At 40.0% G+C, this 20,249-nt stretch overlaps 2 protein-coding genes and 1 long non-coding RNA gene across 5 annotated transcripts in view; 1 reads left to right on the top strand and 2 right to left on the bottom strand.

Annotated features, from left to right (window-relative positions):
• Positions 1 to 6,970, bottom strand: part of il11ra (interleukin 11 receptor, alpha) — a 52,015-nt gene extending 45,045 nt beyond the window's left edge. The window contains exon 1 of the mRNA XM_034895735.1: positions 6,812 to 6,970. The gene's annotated coding sequence lies outside the window, so the exon portion shown is untranslated. The remainder of the gene's footprint in view (positions 1 to 6,811) is intronic.
• A 3,742-nt stretch (positions 6,971 to 10,712) lies between these two features.
• LOC117958955 lies at positions 10,713 to 13,261 on the bottom strand. Of its 2 annotated transcripts, XR_004659831.1 has the most exons (4): positions 13,212 to 13,261; positions 12,942 to 13,037; positions 11,479 to 11,484; positions 10,713 to 10,722 (listed from the first exon to the last, which is right to left on the bottom strand). It is a non-coding gene; the product is annotated as an uncharacterized LOC117958955 (long non-coding RNA). The 2 variants fall into 2 exon arrangements; XR_004659830.1 differs by lacking the exons at positions 10,713 to 10,722; positions 11,479 to 11,484 and having other exon boundaries at positions 12,939 to 13,037.
• A 238-nt stretch (positions 13,262 to 13,499) lies between these two features.
• On the top strand, positions 13,500 to 18,382 carry si:busm1-57f23.1 (uncharacterized protein LOC368621 homolog). 2 transcript variants are annotated; one of them, XM_034895740.1, is made up of 5 exons: positions 13,500 to 13,737; positions 13,899 to 14,111; positions 16,308 to 16,459; positions 16,561 to 16,662; positions 17,600 to 18,382. In XM_034895740.1, the coding sequence occupies exons 2-5, from the start codon at positions 14,024 to 14,026 to the stop codon at positions 17,693 to 17,695; spliced, it is 438 nt and encodes a 145-aa protein (XP_034751631.1). In that variant the 5' UTR covers positions 13,500 to 13,737; positions 13,899 to 14,023; the 3' UTR covers positions 17,696 to 18,382. The 2 variants fall into 2 exon arrangements, with proteins under 2 accessions (XP_034751631.1, XP_034751633.1); XM_034895742.1 differs by having other exon boundaries at positions 13,646 to 13,731.
• Positions 18,383 to 20,249: the final 1,867 nt, after the last annotated feature.

The following is a 20,249-nucleotide window of genomic DNA, read 5'->3' as shown; positions in this document are numbered from 1 at the left end:
AGCCTAAAGTTCAAAATGAGGGGTGCAGCAGTTAAATTTTACTTTTAACCACGCTTTAAAACGTCACGGTTATTAATCGCAAAGGCTCCGCTACATTGAGTGTTAATTGACTCCAAGTTATGTGTGGCAGTGTGCAGTTCTTATTGAACCTCCTTGAAAACATAAAAAGTCACATTTGCGCACACATGGCCCATCAGGCGTCGGTCCAGTCAGTGACAGTGCCGTGCACACACACAGTTGAGGAATGTAATTTTAGCTGATCATACATAAAGATGCACATCCATTATTCACACCAGGAAATGTGTTACAATTGAGGATTGTCTCAGCAGCAGTCTTTAATACAATGTCTCACTACTGTTTAAGGAATGAGAACCTGCCACCTTAAAGCAAAGAGCTCATCCTCCAACATTGGAGTCTAAGGTTTAACCATGCTTTAGCCTTTCTGACTGCAAGCCCGCACTGCTAATGTCTTTAAAACCTGGACAGACATGATTCAGTTTATCCCAAGCTGGCAACAGCTGCCTACAAACTACACTTTAGGGATTACTGTTTGCTATTGTCAACACAATGTGTCCTTAGTATTGTGGAAGTACTTGTTTTGGTACTAATTAGCAAGGATATGCACTTCGCGAAATCCACACATCCAAGAGAAATATAACAATTGAACTATTTGCTTCAATAGTAAGTGTGGACACTGGACACAAAGTGCAGTTCCAGTTACAAAGTCACAAAGTTTCCTGCCACCCTAACTTGTAATGGAGACAGACAGATCTATTCACTGCTTCTGAAAATGCACCCTACTGGGACAGCAAAGTGACTTAATGAATGTCTTCATTAAACCTATTCTCTAAAAAGATGGTGGATTGATGCGCTGGGCTTTAGGGCTGCTTTTATATTTTGTCAGACATCTGGTTCACAAACACAACATTTTCAGCTTGGAAGCGACGGTAAATATGAACACCTGCAGCCAAAATGCTAGCACCATTTTGCCACAGCAGCTTGTAAATCAATCCACAGCATTCTTCATGCTGGTTTGGCAAGTAACCACTTGTGATGTGAAGGTAGAGTTAATACCAAAGCAATCAATAGAGTGGTTTTCCAGCACAGACTAATACGCTGCCAAGCTCTAACAATTTCCCGAGTTAGCTGTATTTCCACAGTCAACACTTCAGTGGACAGAGTGGTTACAGAATATAGGGCTAGCCTAATATGTAGCTTTCACTGGCAGGAGTGCTGCAATATGCCAAAGATGCACAGCAAATTCCATAAACATACAGTATGGTCATTAATCTTTGAGAATTGGCATGTTGGTAACAGTCAAACATAGGCTACGTACAAACCTCACATAACCTCTTCTCCTTACAATAGATAGAAAAATGGTAAAATACGTGAATTTGGGGTCTGTCATCCTCTTTCCAGAAAAGCATGTAAAGCACATTTTCATGGGAAGAAAGCACATTCTTTACCAATGATCAGGCATGCACGCTGTTTCACAGAGCAGCCAAGATGTACAACAAGTGATAAACTTACAGAGAAGCTGTCAGCATCAATCAGTCCTCTGCCATTAGCCATTGATGGCGTACACGTGTAAGTGGGTGTCTTATGGCACAACTTATGCAGTAAGGGAACTGTCCTGATCCCTAATTGTCTTCTTTGCTGTCCTTTTATACTGTATCTAATGTCTTCTCTCTTCTAAATGTAAACTCATAACAATGAATCATACTAATGTCAATATTAGATAGAGTAGGATGTACTACTACTACTACAGGATTAACTAAATAAGTAATAATGTACCTGTGATGGCTATTAGTGGCCACAGAAAAATGAAGACAACTTTGAGCTCATCCTGTTAGAAATGAATCCATTATTCAAGTGCAGTTTGAAAGGTTATACTACTGCAGCCTCTCCCCTTACTGCTGCACCTTGACTTGTACATAAAATGTAAAACAATGTAGCAAAAATACACCATCTCCCACAATAATTCAGTCTCCATCTGGGCTAATCAGCAGCAAACATAGTATCTTCATTTGTTCTCCCAAAACTGCAGTGCCAAAGACAATATTTCTGTGGCCAATGTTGGGATCAGAGTAGGAAAATGGCTGTTAAAAGAGTGACATAAAGGAGAAAGGAGTTGGTGACTCCCCTGCTCACAGAAATCATTATCATTCATCCATATTGATCTGTTTTCTGTTAATGGTCTGTAACAGTCTTTCATTATTAACATGACATAGGTTGTCATTTTATGTAGGATTTAAAAAATAAAACTTCACACCTAAACATGCTGTATGTTGAAGTCATCCCAAAAAAATCACTCGAACTTCTAGGATGCCCAATGTCCTTTAATAGTCTTCTATACAGTGGTTATCAATTGTAATCTTTTAGCCTACAGTTACTTAGCCAACTGATGATATGATTTCATGTTGAGATATTTCCAGAGTACAAAAACTGAGTCTGCTGGCAAAAAAACATTCTATCTAAAACAGATGTGGCAAACTTCAGATGCTTGGCATCAGTTCCCATTCATCAAGGAGCAAAGTGTAGAGTTTCTCTGCAGAGTTGCCTTATACTCCACCATCATTCATCTTCCATACAGGGAGTGTTCTGTGGAACAGGCAGAGCTTGCACTGACAGACGTTTTAGCTGGGCAAGCAGCATGCATGGACATTTTCTTTCTTCTTTCTCTCTTTTCAACAGATATTACACTTTTACTATCATCATCACACTATCGCTGCCCGTATTGGTCAGTTGATCTCAAAAGAAGCCACAGCTCCAACCCACAAGGTTAAGCCCTACTTACGTGGCTTGGCCTTGCAGCTTTGATGTGTTTAAACTGTAACAAACGTAGAGAATCATAGCAGAACAAGAAATGAACAAGCCAAGTCGGGATTAAATAACTTACAACTCTTTCCCCGCAGAAGAACTCCTCAAATGCACTGAACAACTGAGCGGAGCTTCTGGTAAGCATGAGTGGGGATACAGTGCACCAACAGCAGCACAGAGGAGACGAAATACCCCAATCTAGGCCCCTCAGAGTTGGTTTAATATCAAGAGCTTGCTCTTTCTGTTCTCTCGGACACACACACACACACACACACACACACACGAATACACACACACAAAGAACAGTATGGCCTCAGACCTGGCAAGCGGCATGCAAGTTCTTGGAGCAGCTTTCTCTCTAATTTAAAGTTGATTGCCGTGGGCCCTCTGTGTGTGACTAGTGAAATATGAGTGTGGAGAAGAGAGTATGGAGGCTTGGACTGAGTTTAGCCCAGTGTGCATGTGATTATGGGGAGTGTGTCCGCACACAAGTATTGGATCGTGTGTGTGTGTGCTTATGCATACTGTATGTGCGTGCATGAATCTGTCTGAAGGTCTAAGTGGAGCCACTGCATACTTGTGCGTATGTGTGTGCGTATGTGGTTTTTGGCCTGAGCTCGTGCAGGGTTTGAACTGCCAGTGAGAGCTGTCTGCAGGGATTTAGGCGAAGCAGAAGGCAAGCTGAATAACAGTACCTTTCTCTAACTAGAATGAGGTGTTTGGAGGTGAGTTTGACTGAATTGAGCTGTACTCAAAAATGAAATAAAGAATAGACTTAGTGAATCTTTGTAGGTCTGTGTTTAGCAAAAAGAGTAAGTTTGGACTTATGATGGATATGACAAATGTAAGGACTCTGATAGAATAATTTTGGGGCAGACGCAGGTCTGATTCCTGTCTCCAATTGATTATTTATCTCTGAGTATTTCGGATATAAATGTGTGATTACTTGAGAGCACCTCTTAAAAATGACTCCCACATTTAACTGGAACGCCAGAAAAACTCTTGATTAATGTGTTATAACGGATAACATTTGTTTGTTCTCATAGGTTTGCTCTCTACAGTCATTTTACATTTAGTCCAAATCTTAGAACTCAAGCATGAGCCTTCCCCTAGACCAGACTACAGTTAATATGACCAAACAAAGCCAAACTTAGGCTACATTTAGTTAGCACAAATGTTGGCTTACAGCCAGACTGCAAACGCCTTTGAAACTTTCAGGATTTTACTTTTTATTACAAAGCCACCTTGCATGTTTAGGTTTTCTTACATCCTTAAAGGCTCCAAAAGGCAAGAAAATGTGTTGTCAGCCTAAATTTGAATTAAGGGATTTAAATATTCTCAGAAATTTGAGAACCTTTCCTCTTTCTTTTTGGATATCCCTGTAGCCCCTGAGTCCGAAGAGCACATTTTATGTAATCTTTTTACTTCCCCCCCCCCCCCCCCCCCCCCCCCCCCACACACACACACACACACACACACACACACAGTTCAAAAAGCAAAAAAAAAAAAAAAAACATTCCAGGCTAACTTCCCAGAGGCAAACATCAAGGCGACTGGTGTCTCTCTTGTTTTGTTTTTACTCCGTGTTCATTTACTTTCACAGTGGTAAAGTGGCCAAGAGAGTGACATAGCTGATGTTCTGCTACACAGGCTTCAAAGCCAGTCTTCTATAATGTACTGTAACTTTGACAAACAGAGATTAAACTGAAGAAGCATTTTCCTGCTCGGGCCACCCATTCTGTGAAGGGAAATCCATTAATAGCAAACGGTGTTGTAATTGACGGAGATAGTGGAGGGAGTGGCCAGGTGGTTGGCTCCACTCTCCACGGAGCACATAGGAGCTCTGGCTGAGACCTAACAACAATTAGCCCATATGTGTGCTTTGACTCAGATGAACAAGGTCCAATTAGGTGAAGGGATTTTAAAAGAAAGCCATAAACAGTGATCAAACTGGGGGACCTGGGACATGTTAACATCACAGGACTGCCTGTCTCTGTTTTACTGCCACATGGGAGTGCAGGAGGAAAACTGGCTCCACTTGGTCAACAGGCATCCAACAAACCATAGTCTAGGAGTGTGAACTTTTCCCTTTCATCTCTCAAGCAACCAACAGTGACAGGCCTGCAGTCACCTGCGATTGGGCCAATCCCTGTCAACTAGCCAAATGTGATAGGGAGAGAAGAAATGTCCTGAAATAAAATGTTAACTATTTTGAATATGAATGACAAAAACAAAACTGCTTTTGCATTTAATCTAAATTGTTTCATATGCCAATGGAAGCACCCATACATGATAATCCCTTCCTTAGCTTGAATTTCATACATCAGTACACTCATAGCCTAGCATCACAACCCCACTGGTTCATATCAAATGTTTTCTATTAAATAAAAACAAAAACAACCACCACACAAGAAACAAGCAGATGATGACTCAAAACAGAAATACAGTACAAGTTTCGAAGCAGGGATGACAATCTCATTGTGTGCCCTCCACAACATAACATGTTTTCCTGTATTATCTCTTTGAAGCATCACAGAGTGGCTATGATAAACTACCTATAACTATCTATACACTGACATCATATCACAGGATTTGCGGGCAAGGTTCAAGTTCTGCCACCGATATACAACGTTACAAAGTGATGTAAGAGCAGTGCAAAGATCCCACATTTAAATTTCCCTCCTGAAAAGCTTCTCTATGACTTTCTCTGTGGCTTTAAACCTACAGACAAGCGGCATCTCCCTTTCTAACACTGACTTTGACCCACATTATGCTTAAAACAGGGAGACATTTCAGAAAGGGAAACAAATTGGGATAATTTGGAGGTAAAGAGATCCCAGCCTAGTCCCTCTGCCTCCTTCTACCACCTACCGCTCTCCTACTGCTGAGACGCCCCCGGGCTTCTTCTTTCTGCTTGGTCTGTTTGCATTCCTGTCGAGCTATATTTAAAGGCTTGATCACTCCACTCCACTGGCTGGAGGAATGCACATCTGTAGCGAGACCCCGTCCCTCTGTCTGTCACTCTGTCTGTCTGTCTGTATTTGTAATATCGGACTCAGAGTATTAACCTTTAGAGCTGCCCCGGAACTACAATTGTGTGTACATATCCAAAAAGAAAGGAGCAGGATGAGGAATAATGTTGTTTATCACATCAACAAGTGTTTTTAGATGACTCATGATTTATATACTGCTAAATGTGTTTCTGTGCTGGTGTTTGAGAGCTAGAAGCAAAACAAGTCAATAAAAGCCAATGCAACAACAGGCTCTCTGGTATTTTCCCGGTAAAGAGACATATTAGTAAAGTGTGCACATACATCAACATACAGCTAAAAACGGCATATCTATTAAGTTGAAGGCGTTTCTTACTATGATAATTTGTACTTGTACAAACGAATTTAATACATGTTATACTAAGCCAAAAGTCTTCAATAAGAGCTAATACTTTGCATTTGTGCTGCAATTTTATTCCTACGACGTTCACCAACAAAAAGGTCAGAATACAATTTGAACCTAAAACACCGCTGAAGCGACAGTGAAGAAAGCGCCCAGTTTAGAATTAACAGACATAAAATTGCATGTTCATTTTTGGGACACTGTGGGAACCATGCTTATAAAGCATTTACTAAAAAACATAAAACATGAAACATGATAAGTGCTCAGGGTGCCACACAAGCTAAAGGTGGAACATGCAAGCTAGCAGCATGACACATCCCCACTGTGAACAACATTGGAGTAAATATCCCCCTGTTCCCTCCTGTCCCGTATAGTGAGGCGGATAAACTTTTCGTCCCCCCACTCTACCCCACCCTACCCCGCCACACACACACACACACACACACACACACACACACACACACACACACACACACACACACACACACACACACACACACACACACACACACACACACACACACACACACACACACACACACGCCGCTTTCTAGCCGCTAATTCACTCCTCCCCGGTTTGAACAGTCTGAAAACTAACCTTGGTAAATGTTCCCGAGTTAAACTGCCATTATTATGTTGTCGCCTTCCATAGTTGGGACTTTGTCGAGTGGTTCTTCGGCTCCCCCGGACAGACTAGCGGGGCACGAGAGCAACAAAGTATGACGGATGAGGGAGGGAATGGGAGAAGGTCCAGACAAGTCGGCCGCCGCCTTGTTGGAGGAGCCGGCTGTCAATCATCCTGTTTAGTGGGCGGGTTCTAATTGTGAAGGGATCATGGAGGCTAAGCCATCAACGCTGATCCCAGGTCTGAGGTCTAAGGAATGTTGCGTAGGAAAAACAGACACAGCTCGTGCAGCAGGATTATGAAGGTTTACAGTTGCATCACTTTTCATGGGAAACGTTGCAGCAAACAAACATTGCAGGATGGTATCAGTTGGTAGTTTTACAAACTGCAAACTGAATGCAAAATTTACAAGAAAAACCTTTTAATAAATGTGGTTTTAGTTTATGGTGAAATCATACAAAATTATCAAACTATGGTTGACCTAGAAAAGGAAGTGATTTAACAATGAATTGACCATTACTTTTATATTTGTCTTCATGATTTCTAATTGAATTAATGATGTCTTTCTTATTAATATAATGGTGTTAACGTTGAATCAACGACATTTTTAAATAATCCAACAATAAGATACTTTTTTGTTTTCATGATGAGTTTTTGCCTTAGTTTAAGGAGAGTAGAGGAAAACGCTGGTAAGTGATTAAAAAAATGTTTATGTATTTTTCACGTACTGCCAACTAAAGAAACACATTCGTGACAGCCTTCTACTGGTAGAAACGAGTAGCACATGAGGGACATTTTGTGTAAATCTCATTGCAATCGAACAGATCATGGTACACTGTCAAATAGCTTACTATTTTCACAACAAGCTTTTTTTCCGTGTTTTACTCAGATACCCATCTTAATTGTTAATCCTACTACTTGAGACAGGACCCTGATTTATTTGTTTGTTATGTAACTCACCTGTTATGTGATGATGCCTGCAGAAACACATTAACCCCGTTAATGGCTCCATTCTATAGCAGGCAATAAACTGGATAACGGTAACATCTCATTATCCAAAGCAACGACCTTTTCCTCCCTTGTAGATAGATAGATAGATAGATAGATAGTTAGATTTTAGGTATGCATTGGCTTAGACACCAATAACACAAAACATGCACATACTGCATATCTCACATACAAAAAAAAGAGTTGAAGGTGCTGAGGTGGGTGTAGGTGAGTGTAGTAACAGTGCAGTAGCTTATTATTAAATATGAACTATGATTGCAAAAAGACAAATAGCATACATTAACAATACATATAACAGGGAAGAAGTTGTAAGTAAATGTCTGTGAATGTAAACGGAGATGGAACAACTCATCTGTCAATGTGAAGCAACACAACAGCATCAACATTACAACAGGGTTCAATCCAGACTTTTCTGGTGCATCGTCAACAGACATGGAGGCGTGTAGGCTTCACTGAGGTAAAATGTATTGCAGTGGTGTCATACTTGTTTGAATTCAATTGTACAGGTGTGCCTGATCAACTAAGCCTATACTAAACTAAGACTTTAATGTCTTTAGTCTTGCCTGATTATTTCGCATTTCAGATATGTGTCATTCAAAATGTTACTGTTTGTTATGGGTTCAGCAACATGTGCTACTTGTGGTTTTTTATGTCATGTAGTTTACCAAATATAGCCTACAGTACAGTAGATAGATAAATAGACAGAGAGATGGGATTTAACTCTGGTGTGATGTTGATATTTTTATTACACAACCAATGTTCCTGGGTCTGGTGGACCCACCACATTAGTAGGCTTCTAATTCAGAACAGCCATTACAATTTAGTTATCCATCCATCTTCATCCGCTTATCCCGTATCGGGTCGCGGGCGCAGCAGCTCCAGTAGGGGACCCCAAACTTCCCTTTTAATTTAGTTAAAAATACTTAATAGATGTTTACTTAAGCTCAATTACCAATGATATACATATGGGAAATCACATTTATGATAATTTTCAGTTTATTTTGTGAGAAAACAAAATGGAAACAAGATTTTTGAGCGTTATTGGTGCTTATTTCTTTGAACTTAATAAGAAGAGCTGGAAGTGCTTGAAATGTAACAATTTTGTAACTTTGTGTGAGAATAGCAGGTGCACAAATATAACATTAGTTCATAGCACCTACATGTAAATACACTCAGGTCCAGTAGACCTGAACACCTCATCAGTGTTAGTTATGTGTGTGTGTGTGTGTGTGTGGGGGGGGGGGGGGGCATAGAAAATTATAAGTTAACTTTGAGTTAGAAGAAATAATAAATGGATGCAGAATGTGGGGTGCAACAGGTAAGTTAGCTAGCTCACAAGTCCAATTGGTCAGTAGAAGTACATGATGGCCATGATGAAACAAGAAAAACTCTATAAAATTTTGTTTTAAGTCTATTTTAAAATGTACAATTGACAACACACATGACTCTACAATATGTTTGAAAGAAAAAATAACAGCACACAAAAGTGAAAGCTGCTCTGTTTTGGCTGTTTAGTTGTGAAGCCACTTTGACCTTTGCCCTGGACAGACTATACACAAACGATTTGACTGAAAGCTGTGGCAGTTGGTGTCCAGCCCACTCATCACTCAACAACGCTGACATCAATTATTCCATTGAAAAAGGGGGGTTTCCAAATTGAGCAAATCCAGCGAGGCGGTTGCTGAACCTGACCTTTCAGCTGCAGCTTGTGACGTACAGTTAGTCTCGTAAGGGACAGTGAATAGCAACCTGGCCTAAAAGATTTTTTTTTTTTGCTGTCTTCCTGCATGTTGACTTTTCAGTGTGAATCTATTCACATATTTGTATTGTTGCATATTGTCTTAAAAACTTTCCTATTTGTGTTATAATACCTTTGCAATTTACAACAGTAAAATGTTAGGTATAACTCATTAACAAGCACAACTTTTGTAAAGCTCTATGTGCTGCATGTTTAGGCTGTCAGAGTGGTGTTAATTATAATTTTGTGTGCACTTTGAGGCTGTAGTGTGTGGTGGTGCACCTGCTCCTTGTTTTCTGACCGCCTCTCCTTTTGCATGGTTCTTTTCTTCCGGTCTGTCCTTTTGTCAGGCGTCTATCTGCCCGGCCATCTGTCAGAGCCCATGTACCTGTCATTCTGATCCCATCGGCCTATCTTTTGCCTCACCTGTCTTTATCTGTGCTTCCTCTGTCAGAGCTGTCAGAGTTTTTTTGCGTATCATTTAGCTATATCTATTTACACTACATTTACATCTGATTTCTACATCTCTCATTGTCCACCAAATCCTAAACTGACTAGTTGGTATAGTGCCCCTTCTTGCGATCCAAAATGTTGTACCTAAAAGACAGAGTGACCATTGAGAAAAATAAACTCACATGCACAACTCTTTGTATGTTCATTAAGGTTTTTGAAATTGAAATTGACTGCTCATAATGTGTACTTATTGTATTCAAGCATTCCTGTTAACCAACACAACTAACCATTAAATTCAGTCTTTGAGCCCCGTCACCCACCTGTTGCATCATGTGATATAGTGTTGCTTCCCCCTGCTGGGACTTCTCACTCATGACACAGTGGAGGCGAACCTGAAGAGTAGGCATTCACTTTGTTTTAATGTAAATAGACTATTTATACAGCACTTTTTTAGTCTTAACGACTACTCAAAGCAATTTTACATAGTACAGGAACCATTCACAATCATTCATACACTATGGCAGAGGCTGTCGTACAAGGGGCCACCTGCTCCGATAAATATTTACGCACATTTAATTAATATAATTTATAATTTATACTATTTCTTGATCCCCAGTGGGGAAATTACAATTTACACTCTGTTTGTTAGTAATCACTACACACAGGCCTGAAATACACACACATGCTCAATACCGTATCATGCACAAACGGAGAAGTGTCAGAGTGAGCGGACTGCGAGCCGGACCAGCGCCCTGAGCAGTCGAGGGGGGTATGGTGCCTTGCTCAAGGGCACTTGGCAATGCCCAGGAGGTGAAGTGGCAACTCTCCAGCTGCCATTCCACACTCCAATGGTGCAGCATGGGGGGCAACTCAGGGTTCAGTGTCTTGCAAGGGACTACAGGGCCAGGGATCCACCAACCTTCCGACTGCCAGGCGATCCCTCTACCACTAAGCCACAGATCTCGCCCCTCAAAAATATTTAAAAGGTATGTGTATTATTTTGTCCTTGTGTGGGCATATTTAAGGTGAAGGTTTTATTTGTTACTTTAATCTACTAGTAAGACATTTAATTTAATTGTTATCTGAATTTGTTATACTATACTAATGAACTAGCATCCCCAACTATTTGTATGGCTAAGTCTTACTTCATTGGGATAAAATGTAATGGATGCTGTTGCACGTCTTGCAATGTTAACAGCCTGGTCCTGGGACTCCATCCATTTAAAGTAACACTTATTCCTTAGTCAGTGTTTTAATACAAATCTGTTGACAGGTTGTTGATCGTGCCAACTAACAGAAAAACAACTATTCATGCCCACATGCAATGCCCACAGCAATACATAAAACTAAGAGCTGAGAGTGTGGAAAATGTCAGGAAATTCAAAAACCACTAAACAAAAAAAGTAGTGTTACTTCGACCCATAAAAGTGGGTTCGATGACTTTCACCTCATATGGTCCATACAAAATTATACTGCCTTATTCTACTACATTTGTAAGGGTCATATGACTGTATGGTTGCTCACAGTAACAAACCCACAAAGAATTTTCCCTCAACTCTGCAGCTCTGTGGAGTTTTATCCTCTTTTGGCTCTTTGTTTGGTTTCTTTCAGTCTCACTGCTCTCATCAACTACATTTCCAGCTGCAACAGAAGCTGTTTTTTTCAGCAAAAAGCTCCAATAAACCAAATATACACACTGCCTGACTAGCACCAAACAGCAGACTAACAAACTTCACTTTGTAAAGAAAGTGGAATATCAAAGGCAAAAAGCCAAATATATTTTTCTGTCTTTATTATATATTTTTTGACCATTTCCTTTTTTTATTTGATAGTGACAGTGGAGTGTTGAGGGGGAACAAGTGAAAGACAGAGTGTACCCCTGCCGTGACTTCACCAGCTGCGGCAGCAATGCTGGTAGGCTACTGTTTTCACCTAGTGTGTGTGTGTGTGTGTGTGTGTATGTGTGTGTGTCATCATGAATGTAACCTGTAATGGGAACTACCACAGATATGGTTTTGAGTACTTTGCCAGGTGTTTGCATGTCTGTCTTCGGCCAGATTTTGTCACCGTTTGTCACCAAACTTTACAGGTGTGTAGTTACGATCAAAATAAAGGCCAAGTTTGAAGATAAGTGGGTTGTGAGCAAGTGTGCAGGAAATAGTTGTAGGAAGTAAGGGGCCACAATGTAGCATTACAATTTCACATGGAAATAATATGTCAGGGCTGCCAGGTTATTGTGGAGGTCTTCTGCCCCCTAGTGGCCCAAACAATTAATTCTTTGGAATGCCACGGACCAGTGTATTTATGTTAAAATTATGGGTGCATTTCTCTCATTTGCAGGCATACAAATCAGCATGTATTAAAATCTGACATATGCCAGAATAAGTAGAATCTGACATAATGAATTGCATGTCCTCATTTATGAAGATTTATTAGAATCTGACATATTGATACATTTCTGTTAGCCATCGCTCTGTTGAAAAGCTGAGGGAGAGGCCTCCACAAGAATCTGCCTTCCTCTCTGTCAGCCACATTTATAAATGAGGACACAATTCATTAATTCCACTCAGTTTAACTCACCTACGTTTGTGCATTTATTCAGTGCTATCAGAATAGCTGCAGCCTTTGTGACATGATAACAAATGTTCTATACAGGATGTTGATGTACCTCGGGGCGGTGTCTAATGGGGTGCTGCTGTGTGCTATAGTTTGTACAGTGACTCACTGCTTGCCAACACAAGTAACCAGCTAAATTTGAGTCACATCCCCACAAAAGTGCTGTGTTCGCCCTTGTAAAGAGTCCGACAAAATGTGCATTCACATGAAGAAGCATGACATTACCAGGCCACATAACACATGAATGCAAACACACAAAGTGTGCACACACACAGCGCGTGGCGGCACTATCTTTGTGGGGACCTGTCATTGACATCATGCATTCCCTATCTCCTTACCCTAACCATCTCAACTAAATGCCTAACCTTTAATCCTTACCCTCACCTTAACCATAAGCTACACACAACACACTCTCTCAGTTTCTGTTTCTCTCTCACACACACACACACACACACACACACACACACACACACACACACACACACACACAGTTGTGTCTGGCTGTCTTTGTGGGGACAAGTCATTGATATAATGCATTCCCTAGCCCATTACCCTAACCTTAACCATCAAACCTAAATTCCTAACCTTATCCCCTACCCTTACCCTAACCATAACCTAACTCTATCCCTACTCCTAAAACCAAGTCTTATTCCTCAAAAATCCCTTTAACGTTATGGGGACCAGCATGTTGTCCCCAAAAAGCTGTCAGGTCCCCATAAGTATACTGTATTCACAGTTTTTGGTCCCCACAAATGTAGCTAAACATGGCACACACACACACACACACACACACACAACACACACACACACACACACACACACACACACTCTCTCTCAGTTTCCGACTCTCTCTGTTTCTCTCACATAGACACACCAAAGCTGCTGATGGTAGTTAAATCCCTGCATGACACCATTGGCAGGCAGTTGGTGGGTGTGGTCTTCGCTGGTTTGTTTAACATACCAGAGCTTAAATACAGATCAGCCACGGCTGTTTACTGACGACACCCTCCGTCTCTCTCTCCTCTTCACTTGCAATATTTCTCTCAGTCTGGCTCACTGTTGCTCCAGCATTCACTAGTTGAAGGTAAGGAGTTGTAATGCTTCTTTGTTTGTAGTAATTTCTATAGCTGTCATTGTGCACTTTCTGGATCTGTACTTTTACTTTTAGTTTTTCCAGTAACCATCTTCAATGTCTCCCCTTTTTTTGGGTTTTACTGCTTTCACCGTGGACCTAAACACCATCAGTTTCAACACTGTAGGACTGGCAAGTGGTTCAGTTCACTTAAAGTGTCCTGCCAATCTGCAGTTTTTTTGTGGAGAGCCATCTTCCACCAGTTTTCCCCTTGTGGCGAGCCCAGCCTAGATAGAAGATGTATCTCCCCTTGGCAGTGGTGATATGTCTTTCAGCTATGCAGCTGTGTTTGGGAGATGAGCCAGTGAAGGAAGTCTTGACAAAAAGTAAGTACTGATATGGATAAGAAATATAAGTGTGGAAATAGGGAGTTACAGGGAGGCAAGAGAGATAAAAAAACAAATATGATAGGACTGAACAAACTTAGCTGCTCTGTTTGGTTGATATCAAGTTTTGAAACGTGGTAACAGATTTGATAAAACCAGTAAAGAACAAGAAACAAAAACACATTTTTTTTTCCTAAAATACATTTGAAGATAGAAATGATATGTAAAGCTCAACAAATACTGGTTACAACTACTTCCACTGCCCTGGTATAATTACCCGGCAAGTTCCACTACATGTTATTTATAGAATAATTGCAATTACTATATTTTCTTGTTGTGATCCAGATGAGAGAAAAGGGCTTTTGACACTTTAGTATTTCTGAGCTTATTTTGAATATGTACGACAAATTGGTATGAAATAGTCATTCCCTGATTTATCTCCTGAATTCTGGTAAGTGCCCCAATAAGTTGATCTGTGGATAAAAGGAAAATATAATTTAAGTCTAGTAAAACAAAGTAAAGTATGAAAAATGAAAAAAGGCAATGTAACCAAGTGTCATTGAGATGATAATATTTGTGTGTTGTGGTAACGTTGACAGTAGGAAAGAGTGAATAATATTACAATAGAATACATTTGTACTGTGTAGACACTCTTCTGCAGAAGGACATGAATAGGACCAAAACAGGCTGATTGAAAGGACAATGCAGCTATGACAGCAGCATGGGCATCTGAGTCAGAATCATGACTAATGCCTAAACAAAATAATTATAGATTGAACTTTGTGTGCCCACATGCCATTTCAAATACTATGAAATGACACATAAACAATTTCTATAATAGAAACCATAACATAAAACATAGAAATACTGTTATTAGTCTGTTTGTACTCTATTTAAGTAAAAGACAGAAGATATAAACCTCATATCAATAAAATTAGGCTCAAGGTAATCAAGGAAGCCAGCTGGTTCATTTCTAAAAGCTGGTCTACTCCCATCTGACCACTGAAACAAACAGGGAAAGTGGGCCTATGTGTGATACTAGGCCTAGACTAAATAGTTTCAAATTAAGCAATAAAATGATTCAACCTAACATCATTTCAAACAACTAAAAGAAACTACACAGTGTCTGCCTGTATGACATAATGGAAACAGAAATAGGGCATTTGTGTACTTAGTGTGTAGACAGTGACTGTGTACTGCTGTCTGGTTGGGAACAGTTAATCAGAAGGTCTGGCTTTGCCAGCAGTCAGGGAAATATGTTATTGGCAGAATGGAATTTAGTTTGGGAGTGTTTGGAAAGAAAAAAATAATCCATCAGTGCCCCTCAGTACTAATTCATCAAATTTGGTTGTGGCTTCTGTAAATGAAGTGGTTCCCCATCCCAAAAAAATAAATATCAATCATTACAATAAATCAGTGTAATGATTGTGTGTGTTTCCATTTGGGTTTTTTATGCTCATTCATCCAAAAATGTGCTGTAACAGTCCAGGACAACAAAACCCTGGTTTCGGTTTTACTGTGAACTCCGCCAAAACTGCTTTACTGCTCTGCCAAACCTCATGCAGGTCAATAATAAAGCAGTGTTTCTCTAGGAAAAAGAATATATATATATATATATATATATATATATATATACACACACATACACACAAACACTGAGAATGCTCGCATGCTGATGTCACGGTATAGATGTCACCATTCTTGTTTGTACTTTCTCATGCAGATAATCAACGCCGTTATCAAAATTGCTTTGATTTTTCAATTAAGCGTATCTCCAGTAGTTACTAAATGGTTGAAATTCCTGTATTTGCTACAAATTGATTGCTGCAGGTCCACACCCTGTTAAGCAGTGAATAGGTCATGAAGGAATAGGTTCACCATGCATTGTAACCAAAAAAATACAATTCAAGTTAGGTGTGTTCAGAAGTGCAACAGACCACACCCAACATTGCAATCCAATGTTGGGTGTAGTGTAAGACAACAGACTTGAACTTTTCAAACTTCTGTAGCCCGTGCCAACACGATTTCTCCTCATAGCCTAAATGTATGCTTATTTTTTTTAAAGGCAAATTATACTTGATTTGAAAACAACATATGTAGACTCGATACAAAATGAGTAGACTCAACCATGATACTATGTGTAATTAATGCAACTCTGTGACATGTACCTTGTGTCCGTGTTTAATTTCCACACAGAGAAAGTGTCTCTCATGGGTGGCTGGTTTGAAAGGCTTCCAGAGTCAGCTGAGGTTCAGGAGGCCGCTCGACATGCTGTGGAGATGTTCAACACACACTCCAAGAGCAACAAGATGTTCAAACTGGTCTCCATCACCACCGCTCAGTCTCAGGTTAGATCTCCCATGCAACACATCAGGTCACCATCCCATCCTTTTATAGCATGGCACCATCACATAGTGCTGTCCTCTGTCCACTCATCTGATGGCTATAGGTGACCAATGTGATCAACTTCAAGATCGATGCGGTCCTGGGAAAAACCAAGTGCCTCAAGGCTGAAAACCATGACTTGGAAAGCTGCAGTCTGGTGAAAAGGGTACATTTGTTTTACCGCCTGTGTTTCTTTACATTTACGTTGTGTTCCACTCACTCATTCTGTTTCACAGTTTTAAAGCTAAGCAACACATAAAAGTGTATGCTTCTGTCTTATAATCTTTTATGAAAAACAGACTGAAAATGACCTATTTATGAAAGCCCTGAGAGGCAAGTGACAAAAAGAAATAACTGCTGATCCATTTTCTAAGTCTGATCCAAACTGTTATCTAATAATCTTTGCTAGAAGTAACTGCCTCTTATGGCCGAGTAGAGTGTTACAATTATCTGGCCAATTTTACGTGCCAAAACATGTGGCACGTGGTTAGGTTATGGAACTTGGGATGATTAACCTGGCAAAACTTTGTTCACCTGTTCAAAATAAGTCCTAAATACAGGAGAGAAAACAATTTTGCACAGACTTAGAAAATGCATCGCTAAATTATTATTAAATTAAATTATTTTCTCTCATTTGCCTTTCAAAGCTTCCATTTGGGGGGTGGCAGTAGCTCAGTCCATAGGGAGTTGGGTTGGGAACCGGAGGGTCACTGGTTCAATCCCCGTATGGACCCAAAAAGTTGGGAGCGTGGATTGGTGGCTGGAGAGATGCCAGTTCACCTCCTGGGCACTGCCAGGTGCCCTTGAGCAAGGCACCGTACCCCCCCGACCGCTCAGGGCGCTGGTTCAGCTGGCAGCCCACTCACTCTGACATCTCTCCATGTATAGTGCATGTATAGGTCCTGAGCATGTGTGTGTATTTCAGGCCTGTGTGTGAGTACTAACAAAAGTGTGTACACAGAGTGTAGTGCAGTAATTTCCCCATTGGGGACTAATAAACAAATTATCTTATCTTATACATATTGCCGTTGACAGAAATTAGATTTTGGAAATTTACCCAATTCATTCAAATGTTATATTTATTGTCGTTTCCTCTTCCACAGCGTTTGAACTGCCACTTTGCGGTGACTTTCAACCATCGCAAAAACAAACATGAGATGGGGACACACAAGTGCAGGACACTTGTGGACAATGTTTAATTTGTTTTTTTAGTCTATAGCTTTGACTACATGATTGTATTTTGATACAATGTTGTCTTTTCTGAACCCAGTCTCAATAAAAGTTGTTTTGAAGTGAGTTTTGTCACCATAATGTGAAGACTTGTGGTTTGCAAAGCCTCATATTCAAAGATAGAAACATTTTTTTGATTACGGGAGCAATTTATAAAAAAACAACAACAACCCAAGAGTGGTAAAGGATATGAAATTCTACATCAGTTTTGATTTAATTGCTGGGATTTTTTACATACATAAAACAATATGATTACCCACATTGCCGCATAACCTTTTGGAGATATCTTGTGAAAGCAGTGCTATCTTCATTCTCTTTCACATTTCTGAAAAGATTGATAAAAAGAAAATCAAAAAAAAAATCAATTTAACAAAGAAAAAATAACAGCTTGGTTACATTGTGACTTCAAAGCAGAAATGTATACCCGTAAGTCAAACCTTTGAAAAGTCACTCAGCCAAAAAATGCAGAGACAAAGTACCATTGTGCAACGTTTTGGTTTGAGTAGTTTCAATGACGTTCATTCAAAACAAGCAGAAAACTCTTAACACATGCTAAAAACATGTCAGGAAAGACAACATTGTATTGTACGGCATTGTTTAACATTTCTATACTTACCGCATTCCATTAACAAAATGTAATAAACATTGGAAAATTGTCCTTGTTAATGTTTTGTATAAAAATGCTGGAATATTTTGGTATCATGGGGAAAACAATATTTTTTAAAGAAATTACAAATTTCAATAGTCTAATTGACTTTTGCTACCTGTGCAAATTTAAGTTTTACAGTAACTTCACTGTAATCTGGCTTCACATCATGTGACACTACGTCAATGTTGTGTTGACAGCTTGTTACAAGGCACCCAAGTGGCCAAAACATAAATAAAAAAATAAATACTCTAATGTTTTGCAGGATAAAAACAAATTTAACAAAGTAAAGTAAGATTACATTTTGCAAGTAGGCTATATTGTATGCATTAAAGTACAACGACGTATTGGGGCCAATCTTGGTAAAAACTAAATTAATTATAGGGGGGAGGAGATCACATCACTTATTTATGACTTAATGATGTCAGAGAGAATGTGATTCTTTTTCATGTAAGTTTACATTTTTTTATTTTTCTGTTGCATCTAACACATTCAACTCTGAGAATATCCCCCAAATAAATGTCCTCATAGTTACAACTTTAGTTTTGTTTCTACGAACATTAACCCCCTGACTCTATAAAGGTTCTATTTCTTTTACCTACAATTTTCCCTTATGTGCTCTTGTAAGCTAATGAAGAGACATAGAAGGCATAATCAGACTTACATGAATTTGACTCTCACATACATGTATTCTGACTCATCTACACATTTAATATTATTGGGAATGTATTAGTCTATATCAACAACGTTCCAAGTCCGGGATTGTTCAGGTGCCGCCGGAAAGTCTGTTGAATGTCCATTACCTTCTACTTTCTTTGTATTGAAATTTTAAACTCCGGTCATTTGATGAGGACTATGATTAAACTGCTACGCAGAGCTCTGCAGAGTAAATCCAGAGTTTTCTGTTGCACGACAGTTCCACCAAAACAAGTTCCTTCCAGAGGCTACTTTGCAGTGGCAATGTTGCTCCGTCCCTCTGTTGGCAACACCCAAGATGATTGTGATTGGTTTGAAGAAATGACAGTGAACCAGAGCATGTTTTTCTCCCATCCCGGAATGGTTGTGTGGACTAGCCCGACCCTCCTCTATAGCGCTGTGGAGGAAGGCCTGGGAGCGAGACTAGAAGTCACCCAACTAATTATGTAGATCTCCTTACACAGTAAAGCAATGGCACAATCTGTCCATTTCTAAAAAGCAAACTAGTGTGGGCTCCTTGGCGGGCTTTACAAGGAAACTCTATCATTTAATAAAACAACCAATTGCCATAAATTCTCATCGGGTCATTCATCATGTCAGAGGAAAATTAGACTCCGTACTGCTGGTTAATGTGAGGCTGTCTGGTGGGCTGGCAAACGTTTAAAAAGTATTTACCACTAAACAGCCTAGGGACCACCGCTCACTACATTTCATTACAATGACAGGTTTTTCCACTAACAACTACATTTTTTATGTCTGCCTCGTTTAGATCTAGATGTCTGGTGAATCATTTGCAAAGCATTTGGACTCAAAGTGTGGCTGCACAGAGTGAGTTAGTAAAAAGTGGCACAGGCCTCTCAGTGAGGCCCTGGTCGTTGAGGTCAGCAGCTATCTCTGGGTCAAAGCAGATAAGAAAAGAAACTAACTTTACCGGATTCCTTGGAGAACATCAGAGGTCAGCAACACGCAGTCAGTCAGCAAAGCTAAGTCCACATGGGTCCAGGCAAACAAACAGGAGCAGAGGCTGGAGAGCTGAGGCTTTAGAGGCCCAACAGGTGATCTTGCAGGGCAGTAGGTGCTGGGTGGCTGTTATATAAGGGACTAATAAGGTAATGAGGAGCAGATGTGTAGGTGGGTGAAGGTGGACAACTGGCAGAAAGCGAGGTAATGACGGGCTTGAG

Source organism: Etheostoma cragini, chromosome 16 (genome assembly GCF_013103735.1).
Source record: "Etheostoma cragini isolate CJK2018 chromosome 16, CSU_Ecrag_1.0, whole genome shotgun sequence".
Lineage (NCBI taxonomy): Eukaryota > Metazoa > Chordata > Actinopteri > Perciformes > Percidae > Etheostoma > Etheostoma cragini.
This window is presented reverse-complemented; position numbering and strand designations above follow the sequence as displayed.